The sequence below is a fragment of the Puma concolor genome, chromosome C1 (assembly GCF_028749965.1).
Source record: "Puma concolor isolate L17-30 chromosome C1, mPumCon1.1.hap2, whole genome shotgun sequence".
Lineage (NCBI taxonomy): Eukaryota > Metazoa > Chordata > Mammalia > Carnivora > Felidae > Puma > Puma concolor.
Window position 1 is genome coordinate 223,163,655 of NC_141674.1, and position 18,246 is coordinate 223,181,900.

An 18,246-nucleotide genomic window follows, 5' to 3' on the forward strand; every position below is an offset into this window, starting at 1 on the left:
GAGAATCTGGCCTTGCGAGGGGCAGCTGCTGTGCCCCCGGGGCACTGGTGAGGCTTAGGGTTACAGAAGCAGTAGATCAGGAGGAAGAGAAATGTTGTTCACAGAGTCTGAAGGTCCCAGCAGGTGGGGAAGAGTGGTCTGGGCACTGAGATGTTCCCATGTGTGGCTCTTCGCACCCCCCACCCCTGTGCTGGAGTGTCCTGGCCCTGTGTCCATGCTGGGGCGCCTTTCCATCTGCGAGTGGACAGACAGCTGCCCTCAGGCAGCCACAAAGTTTCTTTGCCCGATGGGGGCCTGGGGCCCTGCCAGCTTGGATGAGTGGCACTCTGCAGCTGTAGCCGTGGCTCTTTGCCTGGTTTACCTGCCCCACTGTGGCTCTTCCTGGACAGCGGGCCTAGGGAGGGGTGACCCCAGGGAAGCAGAGGAGACCCTGCACTGGGGGACGGCTGGGCATCTCTGGACCAGGCTCAGTGACCAGAGCACACCTTTCCCTGGGCTCCCTGGTGTGGGGAGGGGGCTGAGGGAGGAGTGCCCACAGTCTGTCTGGGGCCTGGGGCCCTCCCTGAGGCCACGGGGGGGGGGTCACGGGCTGTCTTGTCCCCATCCAGTGACATCTGTCACCTGGGCTGGGGCTGGGGGCGTTGCACAGGATATCCCACTGATCACTCCTACTCCCTGCGTGGGCTGTGGTTTTGCAGTGGCCCCACGCCCTTCCCAATGACCTTGGGCTTGGCCACATGGCTCTGCTGGTCAGTGAGATGGGAGGGGCTGGGTTGCAATGAGGGTGGGGGGTGCGTGAGGTGTGCCCTGGCCTCCTGGGGTCCTCCTGGAAGAGATCCTGCTGGGGCCCAGGACAAACCCCCCGCCCGAAGCAGCAGGGTGGGCAGACAGCCCCTGGGGCCCATGAGCTCCAGCACAGCCCTTGCTGGGGAGCTGCCGAGTTTCAGGGGTGTTTGACCACATCGGCAAGTTGGAAGTGGAGGGCTATATTGTCTGTGTTTCTTCTGCCTTTTTCGCTTCACCCCCCCCCCCCCCGCCCCCTTGGAAATGACATACTGGGTGCTTGGCTCCCGCTCCCCCACGTGATGCGTCCTCCTGGAGCCCCGTGGACGGTGGACACTGGCCTCATCCTCCCCACCCACTTTAGTCCAGGGCTGTCCTGGGGGTGAGACTCCCTGCCCTCTGAGCTGCAGCCCCTGGGAGCTCCTGTGTGACCGCCTTGCATGGTGGGGAGGTACTCCCTCGGGCACCAGGGGGCGTGGGAGTGTCCTGAGCCTGGCCCCCGCCCACGGCACCCCTCTGCTCCTCCAGGCCCCCGGCCCACCCACGTTATTTCTGTCCTGTCGCACCCACCATGCCAGCCACCGGCCAGGGCAGGGAGGCCGCTGGCCAGCCCGGACCAATCTGGGGACCAGGACTCAGTCCCCAGATTGTGTCTGGGAACCAGTCACAGAAAGGGGGCCGTGTGGGAAGGTGGGTCACGGGCCTGGCTCCGATGCCCAGCCCCTCCCCCGCTGGCCAGCAAGCCACGGAGCGCCACCTCGTGTGCTGTTATGGGGGTTTTGTCCTTTTCTTACGGACTTAACACTCGGTTGAGCACTGCAGACGTTTCCCCAGGTCTGTTTGTCTTTGAAGCTTATTTATTCACTTCCTGGATAAAGAGACAAATTTGCATGCGGTAAAATCCAGTATTTCTATCTTGCATTCCAAGGTCCCCGTTCTGAAGTTGTTTTCATCCCAAGACGTAAAAGCTAGTTAGACTTTCTCCTGGTATAAAGCAAGCTTTGAAGGAGTAGAAGGAGGAGAACAGGTCTTGAATTTGGTCCCCTGTTTCCCAGATCCATCCTGAGGGTTCGCGGACCCTCAGCCGTCACCTCGTCCACTTCATCCTCAGCTCTGGGTCCAGAGGCCCTTGAAGGTGCCTGTGGCTCCCTGGCGACCCGGGGCCGAGGGACCCCTGGGCATGGGGCCCGGTGAGCAGGTGGGAGCCCTGGGGGGCTGGCCTGGCGGGGAGGCCCATGGAAGGAGCCCTAGGCTCCCTGCGCCAGCTGAGCCCCAGGGAAAGTCCGGTTCTTTCTGAGAACTGAAGCTTAAGCTCTCCCGACTTGGGCTGCAGGGCGTGGCCTCGCACCTGAGCCAGGTCAGCTCCCGTGGGAGTCAAGTTCATACTCTGCACGTACCGCACCCTGCCCGGTGCCTGTGCCCAGGGGCTAAGGGCTGGCCTCCCTCCGCCTGGACCGCCACCTGCCCACCGCCATTGCGTGGGCCCCAGCCAGCATGCTGTCCCCGCCAGGTGGCACGCAGAGGTAAGTTGGGGTGCGCTGGGGTTGGCACGGAGACACAAAACACGTCTCTAGTCCCTGCATATTCCAGGGACTGGCAGAAATGAGCTGTTCTGTGTTTGTCTTTAGAAGGAAGTCACTATATTTGGGGCTATTTCTCAAGAATAACTGCCCTGAACTCACTCTTCATTTCAGGCCGTGAGTGACCCCTCCCTGTCTTCCCAGGCCCGGCGCTGGTCCCGGCCTCTGTGGGGACGTGGGGCTCGGGGCCAAGGGGATGACGGTTTGGTGTCTGGAGTGAAGGCCTGGGTGGGTGGCTGCTGGGGGTCCGGGACCTCCTGGCTTTGTCCTTGTCCCCCACTTCCCATGGCCAGGCCCCTGTGTGCAGCAGGAACTTCCTGGCGTTGGGGGAGTTCCACCCACTCCAGGGCCAGATATCCGCAGGTATGGTTTAGGGTGCTCGCTGGAGGGTCTGAGGCACTTAGAGCAAGGCCCCCTCAGGTGCAGGCGCCCGGCCCTGCTGGCTCAGGGTAGTAAGTGCTATGTTTCCCTTTGTATAAACAGAGGGAGTTGTGTTTTTTTGACAGTTCAGGTTCGGAGAGGGGATGGGTGTGTCTGGAAATGCTTTGCATTTTCGTTCTCTGTCTCATCCCACACGCTTTGGGGAGACGCCAGTGCCTCCGGGCGCTCTCCCCATGGGCCCCGGACGTGGGCATGACCAACTCTTTCCTCGGGTGAGGACAGCGGGTCCCCAGGGGCCAGCTGACACACGGAAGATCCGGGTGTTCCCCTCTCCATGGAGGTGGATGTGGTCACCACCCTGAGGAGGAAGCATGAAGTGGGGACGTCACTCTATCAGCCGGAGGCCAAGCCCAGGTCCCACTGGCTGCCCGGCCTCTGGCGCACAGGGAAGGCGAGGGGCCCCAGGGGGAGCCCCCCGGAGCAGGACGCCTGGTGGGACAGCAGGGCAGTGTGTTGTGGTTCCAGGTGGCCGTCCTGGCACAGGTTTGGGCGGCGGCTGTGCTGGGTGTCCCAGGCTTACGGGTCCACTCAAAAGCCCCGGGAGGAAGGGGCTGCCTGGGTCACTCGGACACGCTCGCTCACTGTCTTCACAGCCTTCGACTTGTTTGCTTTTCTCGGATTGTGCACATGTCCAGAGGCCTCTCTCTGTTTGGCCAGCAGGCTTGGCTGGTTGACGGGTAAACTGAGACATGGCCCTGGGGACAGAGGGACAGTCCCAGGCAGGCTTGCCTGGGGAGGTACCCTGTGGCCCTGGGCACAGGGAGGGGATAACCCCGGGCAAACTTGGCTGAGCGGGTGCCCAGGGGCCCTGGTGGTCGGAGGAGCCGTCTGGAGCAGAGACACGATCTTCCCCTCCAGGGGGGCTTGTGGTCTCAGCGAGTGGACTGTGATGGGTTAAGGCACAGACCCTCCTCTTTGGGGCACCCTCTGCTTGGGTGGCATCCCCAGCGGAGACCCCGGCCCCAGGTGGCACAATCTGCCTGGCAGCTGTTGGGGTGAAAGCCCAGATCTTCCAGGTCCTGCCTCAGAGTTGCTGAGGTGGGGGGGGGGGGGCTCCTGAAAACCTGCGTTTCTGGTTTGAGGCCCAGCTCTGTTTCTGGGGATCGAGTATCCCCTGGAGTGCTGAGCCTCCGGTCCTGCCTGTGGGGTGTGTGTGTGTGTGTGTGTGTCCCCGTAGGAGGGCTGTGTGACCCTGTGGGGGTTGACCTCGCAGGAGGCTGTGGCTCCAGGTCTTGGGGCCAGTTCTGAGAGTGAGGGGGACGATGCAGGGGGACCTGGGAATAGTCTGCTGGTGCCCACCTGTGGTGGCCGCGAAGGGGGGATGGAGAGGGTTAGTGGAGCCCGGGGGGAGGGTGCAGCACCTCCTCACCGTGTCTAGAGCGTGCCGCCCCCAGTGTGTGGTCAGGTGGGGTTTGCTCTGTCAGGAGTCACCACCGGTGCTTTTGGGAAAAGCCTGGCTTATGCCCCAAAGCTGTCGTGGAGCCCTACGGTCTGTCCCCACGTGGTCCGTGTGCTGGCCTGTCTGCAGCCGTCACCCTGACCGAGCGCTGGGTGGGTGTCCTCTGAGCTGGCTGCCGGCCAAGACAAGGTGTCCCCTCCAGGTGTGGCCTCCTGCTGGAGGGCTGGGGACAGTGGCCCTCACGGGTTCCCAGTCCACTAGTGGACCAAGGAATAAACCAACTGGAAGATGCCGTTCTCAGGGTGAGTCAGGCCCACACCTTCCAGAAGGCACTGTTTGGTGTGGGACTGTGCGGCTTTGTGATGGGGCCACCGTGACCTCTGTGGCTGGTGCCCTGTTGGGCTGTCTGTCCTGGCCTCCAGGCCCGGTCCCGAGCAGGGGTGGGCTGGGAGGAGGGTCGTGTCCTCCCTACACCTGGCCGTGGGAGTGGCTTGGCTCCCAGCCTCCTGGTCTGGCACCCCTTGAGGGCCAGGCCAGGTCTGCCCCAGGGCTTCTCAGAGCCACAGAAACTTCTGGGAGGGACAAACCGGGAGTGCTTTGCGAATTGTCTCGTATTTTCCCAGCATTATGGGCCGCTGGTGCCCTCTGGAGCAGCCATCCGGGAGACACATTTGGTCTCTGCAGTGAAGGTGGTGACCGCCAGCCCTCCCAGGGTCACACCTGGTGGTCACCCATCCTGCAGGGGCCTGGAGGGCAGGGCTGCGGCCCCACCACCTCCACGGTGCCCCAGTGGATGCGGGCTCAGGTGGCCAGCACAGGAGGCCACCTCTCTCCTGGAGGCCATCCTGGGAGCTCAGGAGGGACCAGGAGGCGAATGCCCTGCCCACCCGCTGCTCCTCCCGTTTCCCGCCCCCGGGACCCTGGGAGGATCTCACGCCTCTGTTGGTGGGGATGGGCAGCGCCTGCCCTGGGCCACTGAGGCAGCAGGGCTCCTGGGTCTTGCCCCCTGTGGGGCCCCCAAGGCAGACTCTGGGTCCCTGGGGAGGGGGTACTGCAGCAGGGGTGGGGCCTTCACGCGCCGCCCCCCCCCCCGCCCCCGAGGAGGGAAGGTACAGGCCAGGGTGGGCGAGGCTCCAGCTGTGTGACCGGATGGCCTGTCACGGAGCAGCGTTCTAGTGGCCGGCCCGATGGGCTCTGGGCGTGAGGAGCTGGGACGCTCAGGCTGAGGACGGCTCGGGCACCAGGCCCTGCTGCAGCAAGGTTGCTGGGCCAGGGCGTGTGCCGTCCTTGTCAACGGGCGATGGACAGGGTGTGGAGGGGCCGGGGGTCGTGCCGTCGTGGGGAGGAGCTCCCCGGGGGCTCCTTGGCCTCAGCGCGCCGGGGAGGGAGTCAGGACAGCACCCGGCTGAGGCGGAGGGGCCGAGTGCCCACCTCCCCACGGCGACGGTCACCCAGGTGCAGCACCAGCACCCAGGACACACTTCATGCGTCGCTCTGCAAACAGGTGTCAAAACAACCCAGGCGACACCCTCAGGTGTTTTCTGGTCTGGTCTGTCCTGCTCCATGTTTATTTTAATCTATTCAGTTTGTTCTTTTCTACCCTACATCTGTCTTATTTTATTCTGTATCTGTTCAGTCCTGCTCTCTCTCTCTATCTTAAACCATCCTAACCCGTCCCGTCCCATCCCGTCCCATCTGTGGCCATGTTTCTCTGTCACGTCTTGCGGACGGTTACAATGTGGCCTTCTTTTCTTCTTCTAGAAGAAGCCCTTGGGTGGAGGGTGGCCCATATTATTCGGGAGATGTTGGGTTTGGGTGTCTGGCAGCCCATCCCTGTTTCTTCTTGGTTCTTCTTTGTATGGATGGCTCTGTGCTCTACCCACCCTGGCGTTGATGGTGTCTTCAGCAGAGGAAGCTGTGCTGACCTGGGAGACCTGGGGTGGCCCTGCCTCCCGGCCTTGTGCTGATGCAGCTCCCAGGGGCAGCAGAGACCAGCCTTTCAGGCCAAGTGCTTGGCTGTGGGCAGGGAGCCCTGAGTAACATCCATCCTGTCCTTGGCCCCCACTGATGAGATGCTCCGACTGTACCTGATGCCCTCAGCTTGTCCTCGTACCTACAGTGGTACAAGGGGCTCAATGAGGGCCAGGTGAAAGATGACGGATGCATCATGAGCAGGGATTTGGCAGGGGGGCGGCTTTGTGTGACAACCTTGGATCCTACATGCGAGCCCTGGGTTGGAGCCCCAGATGGGCTGAGGTAGGATGTGTTCTAAGGAAGCCCATTGGGTCCGGAGGCCCAGAGGACAGACGGAGGGCTTTGTAACACTTGACGGTTGTGTGTACAGGTGAGGGGGGAGGGTGCTGGGTCTTTCCAGCCCATTCTCCTGCTTCCCTCGGGCCGTGGGACCACCGAGATGGAACAGAGAGTGTGGCCGGGCAGGTGGCTGGGTGTAGCCCGGGGCCTCCTGTGCATTCTGTGGGGCTGAAAGTCAGCTCCCCGGATTAGGGTCAGTCCTGTTTTTTCTAGATTTTGGCTGAAACTGGCTGACTACTGGATGACCATCAGGCATTTGGTTCTATGTCCTTCTTCAGTCCCACTGAGGCGAGTGTGTGTTTATAAGGAACTGGTCAGCTGGAACAGCAGGTGTGGGTGTGTGTATGTGTGTAGGTGTGTGTGTGGGTGTGGGGGGTGTGGGGGAGGGTGGGAACGAGTAATCCGGATATAAAAAACCCATTTCCGTCAGCCCCCCTGTGAGTCTCCCTCATAGTAAGCAAGCTCGCCAGACCAGAAGCTCCTGAGCTGGAGGTGGGATGTGCCAATACTGTTTTTATCCATGATTTGAGTCTTGTGTTGGTTCTTACCCACATGCCTGGGACTTCTCCCTGAGGGACCTGGGAGCAGACCCACCTGGGGCTCAGGGGCCTGGGGTCTTGAGCTCTCCCACGGGTGTCCCCTGGGACTGGACCAGGGCCACGTCTGGCAGATGGCACTGGCTCTTGGGCCTCTGCTGCAGGGGTTCTGGTACCGCTTGCTGGGGCTCTGTGGCCTCTAAGAGCAAAGCCTGACCGAGAGTCTGCTGGCTCCCGGATGCCATGGGACACCAGCCTTTCATGTTCCTGAGGCGGGCAGCAGGCCCACCACCTGGATGCTGGGCACTGAGCCCCACCCCAGGCATTCCGAGGCAGGAAGGTTGAGACTCTGGGAGTTGTCCTGTGAGCAGCCCAGGCCAAGCCCCCAAGGAAAGGGAGGTCCACAGAGACCTTTGTGCCTGAGCGGCAGGCCCCGGGGTGGGGGGTGGGGGCGGATGTAGGAAGCCTCTTTCAGCTAAGGCACTTGGGAGCACTGTCACGTGGTAATCATTTCCAGCTATATTTATTTGTTCCCACAATTACTGGCCTTCAAAAAAGTTTTTTTGGCATCTGAACACTTTGAAAATATTTTTAAATAGGTTTTTTTAAATCACTTTAAACAGTTTTATTGGCACGTAATTCACATAGCAAACAATTCACCCATTTAACATCGTGCAGCCACTGGGCTCTCCGTAGAGAACGCACGTCTGTGTGTCAGACACACAGGCCACAGAGGGGCTCCCGGCTCCCCATCTGGCGCTTGGCAGCAAATCGCGCCCACCCGCGGCCCTGAGGGTGGGCCACCTGGCACCCTGGCGGCTCCAGAACCGTGACCCGGCGGCCCCCGTGGGCGTTGGGGCCACAGGTTCTTTTGGCAAAAGAAGAGCCTCTCTTGAGAAGCACACGGATTTCTCTGAGGACTGTTTGTTCTAGTCGGACAGCTGTGAGAAACAGGCCAGTTCTTGTCGCCTCAAGGCCAAAGGGGAGAATTTCGAACAGATGGTCAGCGTGTGACAGAGCTTCATTCAGCTCCTCTGCAAGGGACCAGCAAACACACCGTGTTTGCAGAAGGGAGTTTATGTGGCGGCACAGTGGGGTCTGTAAGATCGTGAGGGTAGAGACCAGCCTGGGTAGTATCCCGTGTGGGCCTTGCCCAGTGGGAGTTAGAGTGTATATGGGCTATAAAACCACTGTGGCTTCATCCACACTCAGGTACGAGGGGAACCCCCCCCCCCGCCCCCGGGAAGGCCTCACGGGTTCCGGAGAAATGGCATGGCTGCTGTGCAGGAACCCCAGGACCCTGGAGCCCTGGGACCACAGTGAGGCCATCTAGAGCTGGGAAAGCTTGTCGCTTCTTTTGTGGGAAGGGGACAGGGTATGCCAAGAAATGGTCAACACTGGTGTGTGCGCAGTGTGGATGGAGCCAACGAGTAATGATGGACTACTCTAATTCGGCCGTCTCCCGTGAGACCACACTCCTATGCGGGAAAGGGGACGCAAGAGGCAGCAGGAAGAGGTTTGTTCAAAAAGCTGCAGTCTTGAATCACAGCGGACCTGTCAGTGTGAGCTCGTGAGCGATTCTGCCTCGACGTGCCATTCTAGCTTTGTTGCCCCTGAAACTACGAACTTCCCTGAGCAGTGAGCACCCCAGCCCCCAGATTATGGTCCCTAAAGACCGTCCCTACCAGTGGGACCAGGGTTTCTTGGAGATGGGGCTGGCTCCAGGCCCAGGCCAGGAGGCGAGCAGGACAGGGCTGGAGTGTCCTGTGTCCCAGCCAGCACAGATGCAGCACCAGGGGCACCAGGATTCTGGAATGAAACAGTGGCACCCAGTAAATGGGCAGCATGGGAGAGAGACTGGAAGTGACAGCCACGATGTACAAGAATGTTCTTCTTCTAGTGATAAGCACCCAGAAATGGGACTTGGACGAATGTTTCATTTCCAGTGGCAAGAAAAACTAGCAAATCAAAATAAATACAACGGGAGGCACAGGACCGACGTCATGGAAACAGCCAGAATGTGTTGAGAGCGTCCAGGCTGACCGTCTGATTGAAGGGTATAGACCTTGGACATACAGACGGAGGACGGATGGACACAGTGCTTCCCGTGGCGTGGCAGCGTTGTAACGATGTCCCTCTTTCCAAACTTGCACCAACGCCCCCCCCCATCTCCCTTCCTGGGCTTCTGGTGTCCCCCAAGTTCTGCCCTGTCCACTGAGGGCTCCGCTGGGCACCTCTCCGCTCTTGACCCCGGCCGTGTCCTCCCCTTGGAGTCCCCACCCCTCTCCATCTGGGAGGTCACTGATGCGTTTCTTCCCTGTTTGTTCCCTGGCTGGGCCACAGTGATGGCTCTGTGGGCGGGGACAGCGTGGCCCTCTGGTTAACGCAGCTCTGGGTCACAGGCCTCTTTTGCATCCTAGCGTGGGGCCCTGGGCGAGGCTTGTGACTTCCCTCTGCCCAGTGGCTACCAGCGATGACCCATGGGGACACCACGGGGTAGAGCACGTCAGGTGCTGGGATAAGGGGATCCGTGGTGACTACAGGATGAATTGCTGGTCACAACCTGGCTGGGCAAAGGCTCTGTGCATTTTAATCCAGAGGTCCCAAGAGGCGGTGCCAGTCAGGACACCAGTGACAGGGAGGGAGGGATAGCCTTGGGCTCTCCACACCTGCCACGTTTAAATGTCGCCCGTTTGGAATTTATTCTCATCTGTGGGGTGAGGGAAATCCGGCATAAGCCTTTTCCAGAGCTAGCTAGCCAGCTGCTCACGCCATCCACCGCTGCCTCCCTCGCTCCCCTCCCTGGAAAGCTCCCTCACCCCCCACCCCTCCCCTGGGCTCCTGTCCTGCACTAACACCAAGGAGCTTCAGAGAGAGTGGTTTTCTATGCCTTGCAGTGGAGACCCCGTGTCCCTTATAATTACTGCTTAGAATGTTCCTGGCTATTACTGTATGACTTGCTTCCCTTGGAACTCTAGAATTGACTTATTATTAAAGATTCTCTTCTGGGAATTATGTTAAACTTTGAGCGTGTTTGATGCAGAAATCTGGTCACCTCCTTTGTCCCAGGATGGGGGTGTGCCGGCCACTGCCGAGCGGGGGTGAGGGCCTCCTCTTTGCTCCTGTTTCAGCCTCGGGGCCAGGGGGCCCTGACTGGTGGGCCACGCGTGGATATAGCCACTTCTCCTCCGAGGAGTGCAGTGCCCCCCCCCCCGCCCCCGTTACCAGCTTGTCACACCCCTGTGTACCCTGTGGAGCCTTATGTGAAAGCCCCAGTCTGAGCAGGAAGTTCCTCCCTATGTGCTCTCCAGATGCTAAGCTCTTTGAGTCCAGATGTGGCACCCAGTTCCCTCATAACCTGTGAGCTGACCTCCTTCAAGGCTGAGGGCCCACACGGCAGAGCCCCCTCCCCCCGCGCCCCCTCTGGCCACCGCCACACCCTCCGCTTCCCCTGCTCAGAGGCCTTTTGGGTACCGGCTACCCCTCCAGGGAGCCCCTGGGACAGTCTGCCGACCCAGGCACAACCTGTTGGGGACACTCAGGCCCCCCAGTTAGGCTCCAGGAAGAGACCCCCTCTGTCTTTTTCCTTTCAAGCCCGGGGAAGTATGAGGCTCAGCCTCTGAGCACAGGTCTTGTCCAAGGGAAGGCCTGGGGAGCTAGCTCCCTTGTGTACAGGGAAGCAGGTGGGTGGGGAGGGCACTCTGGGGGAAGGCTGAGGAGCTGGGAACAGCCTGGAAGGACGGCTGTGAAATCTTCCTGGCCACGTCTGCAGACAGGGGCCAGGCAGCCGCCTGTCCTGGAGTCGAGGATCTGGGCTGGACGGCTCCTCCCGGCTCGCCCCTCTTGGAGTTCAGAGTCCCAACCTCTGTGCTGTCATTGGCAAAGCCCAGGAGGGGACACTGGGGTCCTCTCTCCGACAGGCCAGGGCACGGAGCTAATCTAGTCAACCACCACTAAACCACGTGTGTCTCCCATCAGACGGCCGGGCCACAGGCCGGGCGTGACGGGCAGAGCTCGGAAGAGGCTGCAGCCCCTCTTGGTGGCTCTGAAAGGACCCTGACTCCGGCTGTCTCGGGTGGAAGGAGAGACCCCAGCCTCTCCCTGCCTTAGCTCCTGTCTGCAAGGTGCCGTCCCCGTCGAGTGAGGAGGTCCAGGCTGTTTTCGGCTGTGCAGACACAGCGGGACAGCTCGCTATTACCTGCGGCTGAAAATACCTTGATGCAAATGGACATTTCTAGTGCACAGGGGCTGAAAGCATTAACAGGCACCAGAACGGGCATTTATTGGTCTGATGTCAGGAACATAATTGCAGACCAGGGCCCGGTGAGGCCCTGAAGACGGTTTTCCCGCCACGTTGCGGCATGCCTACGGGTGGCCGGCTGCAGCTCTGTGTCTGGGGCCACCTGGGTCGTGAATTCTGTATGCAGAACCTGACGTCAAGTGCTGTCACCTGAGTGCTGCGGTGAACAGAGGCCTGACTTCCGGGTGGCTCTGGGCCACCCTGCTGCTGGCCTGGCCACCTGGATCCTGGGCCACTAGCCAGGTCACGTACTTCCTCCAGAGATGTGTCTGCCTCCGAAGGCAAGCCCAGCTCGGGCCCAGGCTGCAGCCCACAGTTCCCAGAGATTTACAGAAATATAGCCGTATAGACACCCACCACCTTCTCCCTGTCCCCCCACTACAGAGGCTGTAAACACTGAGTAATGCTTTCTCAGCAACCCCTTGCAGCTGGAGGTGACCATGTGACTGAATTTTGGCCAACAAGGTGGAGGTGGAATTTTGCTAGGGGCTTTAAGAAGGCATCTGCCTCTACCATGGCTGGCCCTGCCCCTTCTCCCTTCTTGCTGACCCAAATGTTGATGTGATGTCTGGAGCTTGGCAGCCATTCTTGTGACCATGAGGCTACAAGCCCGGAGAGGGAGAGATGTCAACATCCTCAATGTGGTGGGGCTAAGTCTGCCAGAAGCAGCAGCCTCCCCTCTCCAGACTTCTGGATTGGTGAGGAGAATCCACCATTGTTTTCTGACTGGGGCGCTAAGTTACATGGCATTTTTATCCTGATGTGCAGATGTGTGTCACAGCCCCAGCGATTCCTGACTCCTTTCCCAGCCACGGGCTGGCATCTCTGCTTGGGTGTCCCAGGACATTTCATATGCAACAGATTTGCTCCCCTCACCTTCCAAACGTGCCCCTGCCCCGCTGCTCACTCTCTCCTCCATCCCACGCCGCTCTTCTCTTGTGGGGCCCCTCCCCTCCCCCAGTGGTGGAAAATCAGGACGTCCCACCTCTCAGACCCTCTCTTGATGCGCCCGTGGGGGTGTGAGCTCAAGGGTCTATGGCAGGCCAGACTCCCAAGGATCCCTGCCGAGGGCTCATCAGCTGGCCCCTCTCGCTGCCCCCCTCCTCAGCTTCTCCTAGCTTCTGAGCAGCAGAAGGGTGCAGTACGGGGCCAAGAGGGGGTAGAGTTTGATGATTCAGGCCCTTCCTGGGTCTCAGCCCCCACCCCAGAGGCCCCATGGGGTGGGCGCAGGTAGGTACTCGGAGCTGATACACGGATGACAGGGGTTGGGGGTGGAGGGGGTGGTGCCGGCCCCTCCCATGCCCCGAGGGGGGCTGAAGGGCTCGCTCTGCCCCACAGGTGCTTCCAGGCCATTCTCCTTCTGGCCCTGATTGTGTTCCTGCTGGCTGGCTTCCTTCACAGGGACATCAGGCTGTTCGAACCGTGAGTTCTGTGTTGGGTGCCCCATGGTTCGGACACTGCCCCCTCCCAGAGTCGTGCCTGAGACCCCAGGGTGTCCACCTCTGGGTGGCATCCAGCACTGTCTGGTGACCATTCCTTTCAGGGATCCTATAGCCCTCTGGAGCCCTCCCAGTGTCTCCTGTGGACAGTGAGCGGCCCAGCCTCTGGGGAGGGCTCGGGGAGGACGGGGGCGGGCCTGGGTGTCGGGCAGAGCCGCTGTGTGCAGAGGGTGACCAGGTGCTGGGAGGCAGGGCCAGGGCCCGCGGTAGGTCTGGGACGGCCAGGCCCCTGTTCCCCTGCCTGCCAGTGGTTCGTCCTCTGTGAAGCCAGGTCCTCAGGGGTGGTCACCCAGGTCCAGGGCTGGCCACTGGGAGGTCTTGTGGCTCCGGGCCTCTTCTCCCTGACCCTACCACCTCTGGTTGGATCTCCCCAAGGGGCACCCAAGCTGCCCGGGTCTCTGCTGGCCCCCGCGTTGTACCCAGGGCTGGCACAGCTTCTGGATCCCGTCCGCCCCCCTCCCCCACTATCCTGGGTTATTCTTACCCGTCACGCACTCGGGCACGGAAGGTGCCCGCTCTCCAGGCTGGAGTCACAGCTGGGAGGTGCTGTCATGGGATCACGAGAGAGGCCACCAGTGTCCACTCTGGCCCTGCAGTCAGGCTGGCCGGTCCAGGCATGAAGGGTCAGCCAAGAAATGCTGGATGTGGTGTCCAGTCCACAGGGCCAGAGCCATGCTGGGTGCCCTGAGAACCAAACAGAAAGTTGGGAGGCAAAAGAAAGGGTGCCAGGGCCTGGGGACTGAGCTGTGGGATGTGGGCGGGACAGATGATGTGCCACTTAGGGAGCAGTCAGGTCCGTGCCAGTGGGCCCTCTGGGGTTGCAGGGTTGGGGTCTCTGGTGGGTGGGGGCACAGGTTTTGGTGTTACCGTAGGGAAAGTGTGGGTTAGGGGATCTTGGGTTAGGGAAAGCTCGGTGGTGGATGGTCTGAGGGTCTCCAGGTTGTGGGGTTGGGGGTCTCTCTGGGCGGGGGGTCCGTGGGCCCTCCCTGGTTGACATTGGCTATGCTCTCCCCCCAGCCTGCTCGGGGGCCAGGCCGAGGGGCCACCCATTATCAACGTCATGTTCCTCAAGACGCACAAGACCGCCAGCAGCACGGTGCTCAACATCCTCTTCCGCTTTGCGGAGACGCACAACCTGTCGGTGGCGCTACCCGCTGGTTCTCGCTTTCACCTGGGCTACCCCTGGCTCTTCCTGGCGCGCTACGTGGAGGGCCTGGAGTCCCCCGGCCCGCAGCGGCATTTCAACATCATGTGCAACCACCTGAGGTTCAACCTGCCGGAGGTGCGGGGCGTGCGGAGGAGGGCAGAGGTGCAGGGGGTGAGACGCAGCCCCAGGCACTTTGTGGCTTTGAGATGTGACCATGGGGTGGGGGGTGGGGGTGGCCTGGACGCTGGAGAGACTAAGGCTCTGAGTGTGCGTGCATGCAGACCTCGCCGGAGCCTCGCACGGGGCCGGACGAGGCCTGCCACACACCTTGCTCCCCTCCCCTGCTGACGGGTGCCTGCAATTGCTTTTGGAGTCGGATGTGGGCACCCTCGTGGCCTGCCGCCCTCTCCATCTGCGTCTCTGGACTCCCACTCTTGGTCCCCAAACCCACCGACCTCTCCCTCCCCAGGACCTTTGCACATGCTGCCCCCTTTTGAGGGGGCACTCTTCACAGCTCCTCCTCCTCCGGGTATTTAACATTTTTTTCTTAAGGTTTATCTTTGAGAGAGAGGGAGAGAGAAAGGCAGAGTGTGAGCAGGGGAGGGGCAGAGAGACAGGGAGACACAGAATCGGAAGCAGGTTCTAGGCTCCCAGCTGTCAGCACAGAGCCCGACGTGGGGCTCGAACTCAGGAGCCATGAGATCATGGCCTGAGCCGGAGTCGGACGCTCAACCCACTGAGCCACCCAGGCACCCCTCGGATCTCCGTTTAAAGGTCGTCACTTCCTCCCGCCGGCTTCCCTGACCTGCCTTCGGAAGGCTTAGCGGTGGGGGGACAAGGAGAGGGGGCGGGGCCCCCGTCGAGGTCTTTCGGATCCTTCTGGACAACGGTGGCGGAGGGTGCAGGCAGGGGAGCGAGGCGGCCCGGGGTGCCCCGGCAGAGGAGTCACCAGCCCTTCCCGTTATGTCTCCAAACAGGTGCAGAAGGTCATGCCCGACGACACTTTCTACTTCTCCATCCTCAGAAACCCCGTCTTCCAGCTGGAGTCCGCCTTCGCCTACTACAGGAAAGACGTGCCCGCCTTCCGGGCGGCGGGCAGCCTGGACGCCTTCCTGGCCGCCCCGCGCACCTACTACCACCGCGGCGCGGGCCTGCGCAACGCCCCCGCCCGGAACGGCATGTGGTTCGACCTGGGCTTCGACAACGACGCGCCGGCCGACGAGGCGTACGTGCGCGCGCGCCTCGCCGACGTGGAGCGGCGCTTTCAGCTGGTGCTCATCGCCGAGCACTTGGACGAGTCCCTGGTGCTGCTGCGCCACCTGCTGCGCTGGCGGCTGGACGACGTGGTGGCCTTCCCGCTCAACTCGCGCAGCCCGCGCAGCGTCGCCGGCCTGTCGCCCGAGGCCCGCGCGCGCGCCCGGCGCTGGTGCGCCCTCGACTGGCGCCTCTACGAGCACTTCAACCGCACCCTGTGGGCCCGCGTGCGCGCCGAGCTGGGCCCGCGGCGCCTGCGCTCCGAGGTGGCCCGGCTGCGGGCGCGGCGGCGGGAGCTGGCGGCGCGGTGCCTGCAGGACGGCGAGGCCAAGAACGGGTCGCAGATCACCGACCGCCGGCTGCGCCCCTACCAGTCGGGCGTGGCCGACATCATGGGCTACAACCTCCGGCGGGGCCTGGACAACCAGACGCGGCAGATGTGCCTGAGGATGGTGACTCCCGAGCTCCAGTACATGGCCCACCTGTACGCCCGCCAGTTCCCGGGGAAGCCCCCCAAGAACATCCCCTTCCTGGAGGAATAGAGGGACGGGGTCGGGCCCCCCGTGTGACTGCAGCCCCCTCCTGTCATGGCGGGGAGGCCGTGGCCCCAGTTCATGCGGGGGCGGGGGGGGGGGAGCTCCCGCAGCAGCCCCTCTTTAGGGTGAAGACCCCTGTGAAGGCGCCCACCCGGGATCCATCCTCTTGGAGGGGCCTTTTCGGTGAGGGCCCCGATCTCGGACAGTAGGGACACCTGGTCTGAGGGCATGAACCTGTTCAAAAGAATACGCTCACGTGTTTAATTAGACGTCAGTACACCGTCCCACGAAGGAACACACACGGACACGCGGCCCATCAGAGCGCATGCCAGCACGGCCGGTGGAAGGAACCACTGGACACGTGAACCGTCAGAAGAATTGGAACTCAGAGAACCGAGAGGGGCTTGGGCAGCAGGGCCATAGGTCCCCGAGGGAGCCCAGAGTGGCTCCCTGAACTTGCCGGTCACAGAGACACTTGTGCCGCACCCACAGGTGGCACTTGGATAACAGGCCCAGGAAACTGGTATGAGGCAGTGAGTCTGGAACGTTCAGCTTCCCATCTCTTTGGCTGTATGAGGTTTCTTTCCAGCTGAAGAATGGCTTTAGGTTGAGAAATGTTCCAACTGTATATAAGACGCATGGTTTGGCCGGAGCACAAGCCGGGGGGGGGGGGGGGTTAGTCCTGCAGCTCCCTGTTGGGACAGCCCCCCGGAGTGTCTGCCGGAGGAGCCCCCGAGGCTGGTGGCACCCTCCCTTGTGCCGGAGACCCCCTCGGATGCAGCGCCAGAGGGGGGCGGCTTCCAGGCACCCCTGTTTGCCACCCGTGGGGAGGGACTGAGGACCCCCTGCCTAGCAGGACAGGATCCCTGGCTGCCCCGGGGCCCAGTGCTTAGGGCGGGGTGCACACTGGAACCGGATGCCCCGTGTCCCGAGAGAAGCGGGGTGCCTGGGGCAGCCAAGAACCAGAACTGCTCTCACACGCTCAGCCTGGCCTGTCTGCTGGGTGCCCAGGGTCTTCTTCCTTCCACGCCAGGGTCCTCGGCCCGAAGTCCCCAGTTGCCTGGCCGGGAGTTGGGGGGAGGCAACCTGGGGAGGGGGCGTGGCCGCACTTTTCAGGGGGTCAGCATTTCGCAGAGACACCCAGCCATCAGAACAGGCAGCATCTACCTTGGACATCAGTTTAATGGGAAATTTAAGAATAATGAAACTTCAGTGAGATTAGAGGACATATTGCAGAGATTTTTGAGAGTAAAACAGGATATCAGAAACTGAAAACCTGACTTCCCCAAAACTGCACAGAGACAGTAAAGACCAGAACGGACACTGCAGAGAGCCAGGGGCAGTGGGGACCGTGGAGGGACGTCCTGGGCAATGGAAGGGAGACCAGATGCAGGTTAAACAGCACGTGGGTAACAGAGTCCCAGAAGGAGAGTGAGGGATTTATAGGTAAGAAACTATAGCCACACAAAGAAACGAAAATATTACCCCCATTTGAAGACAGACTCAAATTGGGTGCCCTGGGCGTCAGGCAGTCTCCACCAGTTAGCTTGGGCCAGTGTGCCCGTCCAGGGTGAGGACAGACATGCCTCGTCTTGTCCCCAGTGCCAGGACCACAGAAGGGGGTCTGTTTTCAGCACGCCCAACAAGAACGCAAAGTTATAATAGGAATTCAATGATGTTTGCTTTTGCCTTTGAGGTTGGCAGGAACGTAAACTGGTTCTGTCTCTTTGGAAGGAAATTCGGGAGTATTTATTACAAGGTAAAGTGCATGTGGTCTGTAACAAAAAAAAAACACGGAAAACCATCTGCTCAGGAAATCCATTCGAAAGGGATATTTAAAATGCTTGGGTCTGCAGCCAATAAAAGTGGGGAGCACAGAGCCAGGCAGAAAAGCCCTTTGGGAGGGGGATTTCAACGCCTTTATGATGCTGGGGTCAGGGTGGGGGCAGGGGGGCAGTGATGGCCGGCTGTGGGCTGATTTTTCAGGAGAAGCTGGAAATACAGGTTTTCATGTAAAATCTCCATGTTTTGTTAAAAACCTGTTGGCGTCTCACTAAAACATTATGGGGTCGGGGAGGATGGGTGACCAGGTGGAGGGATTAAGAGGCACAAACGTCCAGTTAGGGAATAAATAGCAATGAGGGTGAGGGGCACAGCACAGAATGCAGTCAGTCCTGTGATAATGTTGTTTGCAGGCGGGAGTGAGCATTTTGTGATGCATATAATTGTGTCCCAACCTGAAGCTAATATAGTGTCATATGTCAACTACACTTCAATAAAAAAAAAAGAAAAAAAACAGAAAAAAAAAAACCCACACCAGAAAACAAAACAAAACCCATAGATCTCTTGTTCTGTTTCTAGAGGCAAGATCATTGTCACACATGAAAAACAGCTGGTTTTCAGATGAATGCCCGTGAAAGATTATTAACGGCTTACTTAGAAAATCTCTATGAATAAA

General features: G+C 60.6%; 1 protein-coding gene across 1 annotated transcript; it reads left to right on the top strand.

Moving 5' to 3' along the window:
* The first annotated feature begins 813 nt into the window (after window positions 1-813).
* On the top strand, window positions 814-16,858 carry GAL3ST2 (galactose-3-O-sulfotransferase 2). The gene is made up of 4 exons (XM_086720207.1): window positions 814-2,306; window positions 12,691-12,774; window positions 13,869-14,133; window positions 14,976-16,858. The coding sequence occupies exons 1-4, from the start codon at window positions 2,278-2,280 to the stop codon at window positions 15,792-15,794; spliced, it is 1,197 nt and encodes a 398-aa protein (XP_086576333.1). The 5' UTR covers window positions 814-2,277; the 3' UTR covers window positions 15,795-16,858.
* The last annotated feature ends 1,388 nt before the right edge of the window (window positions 16,859-18,246 follow it).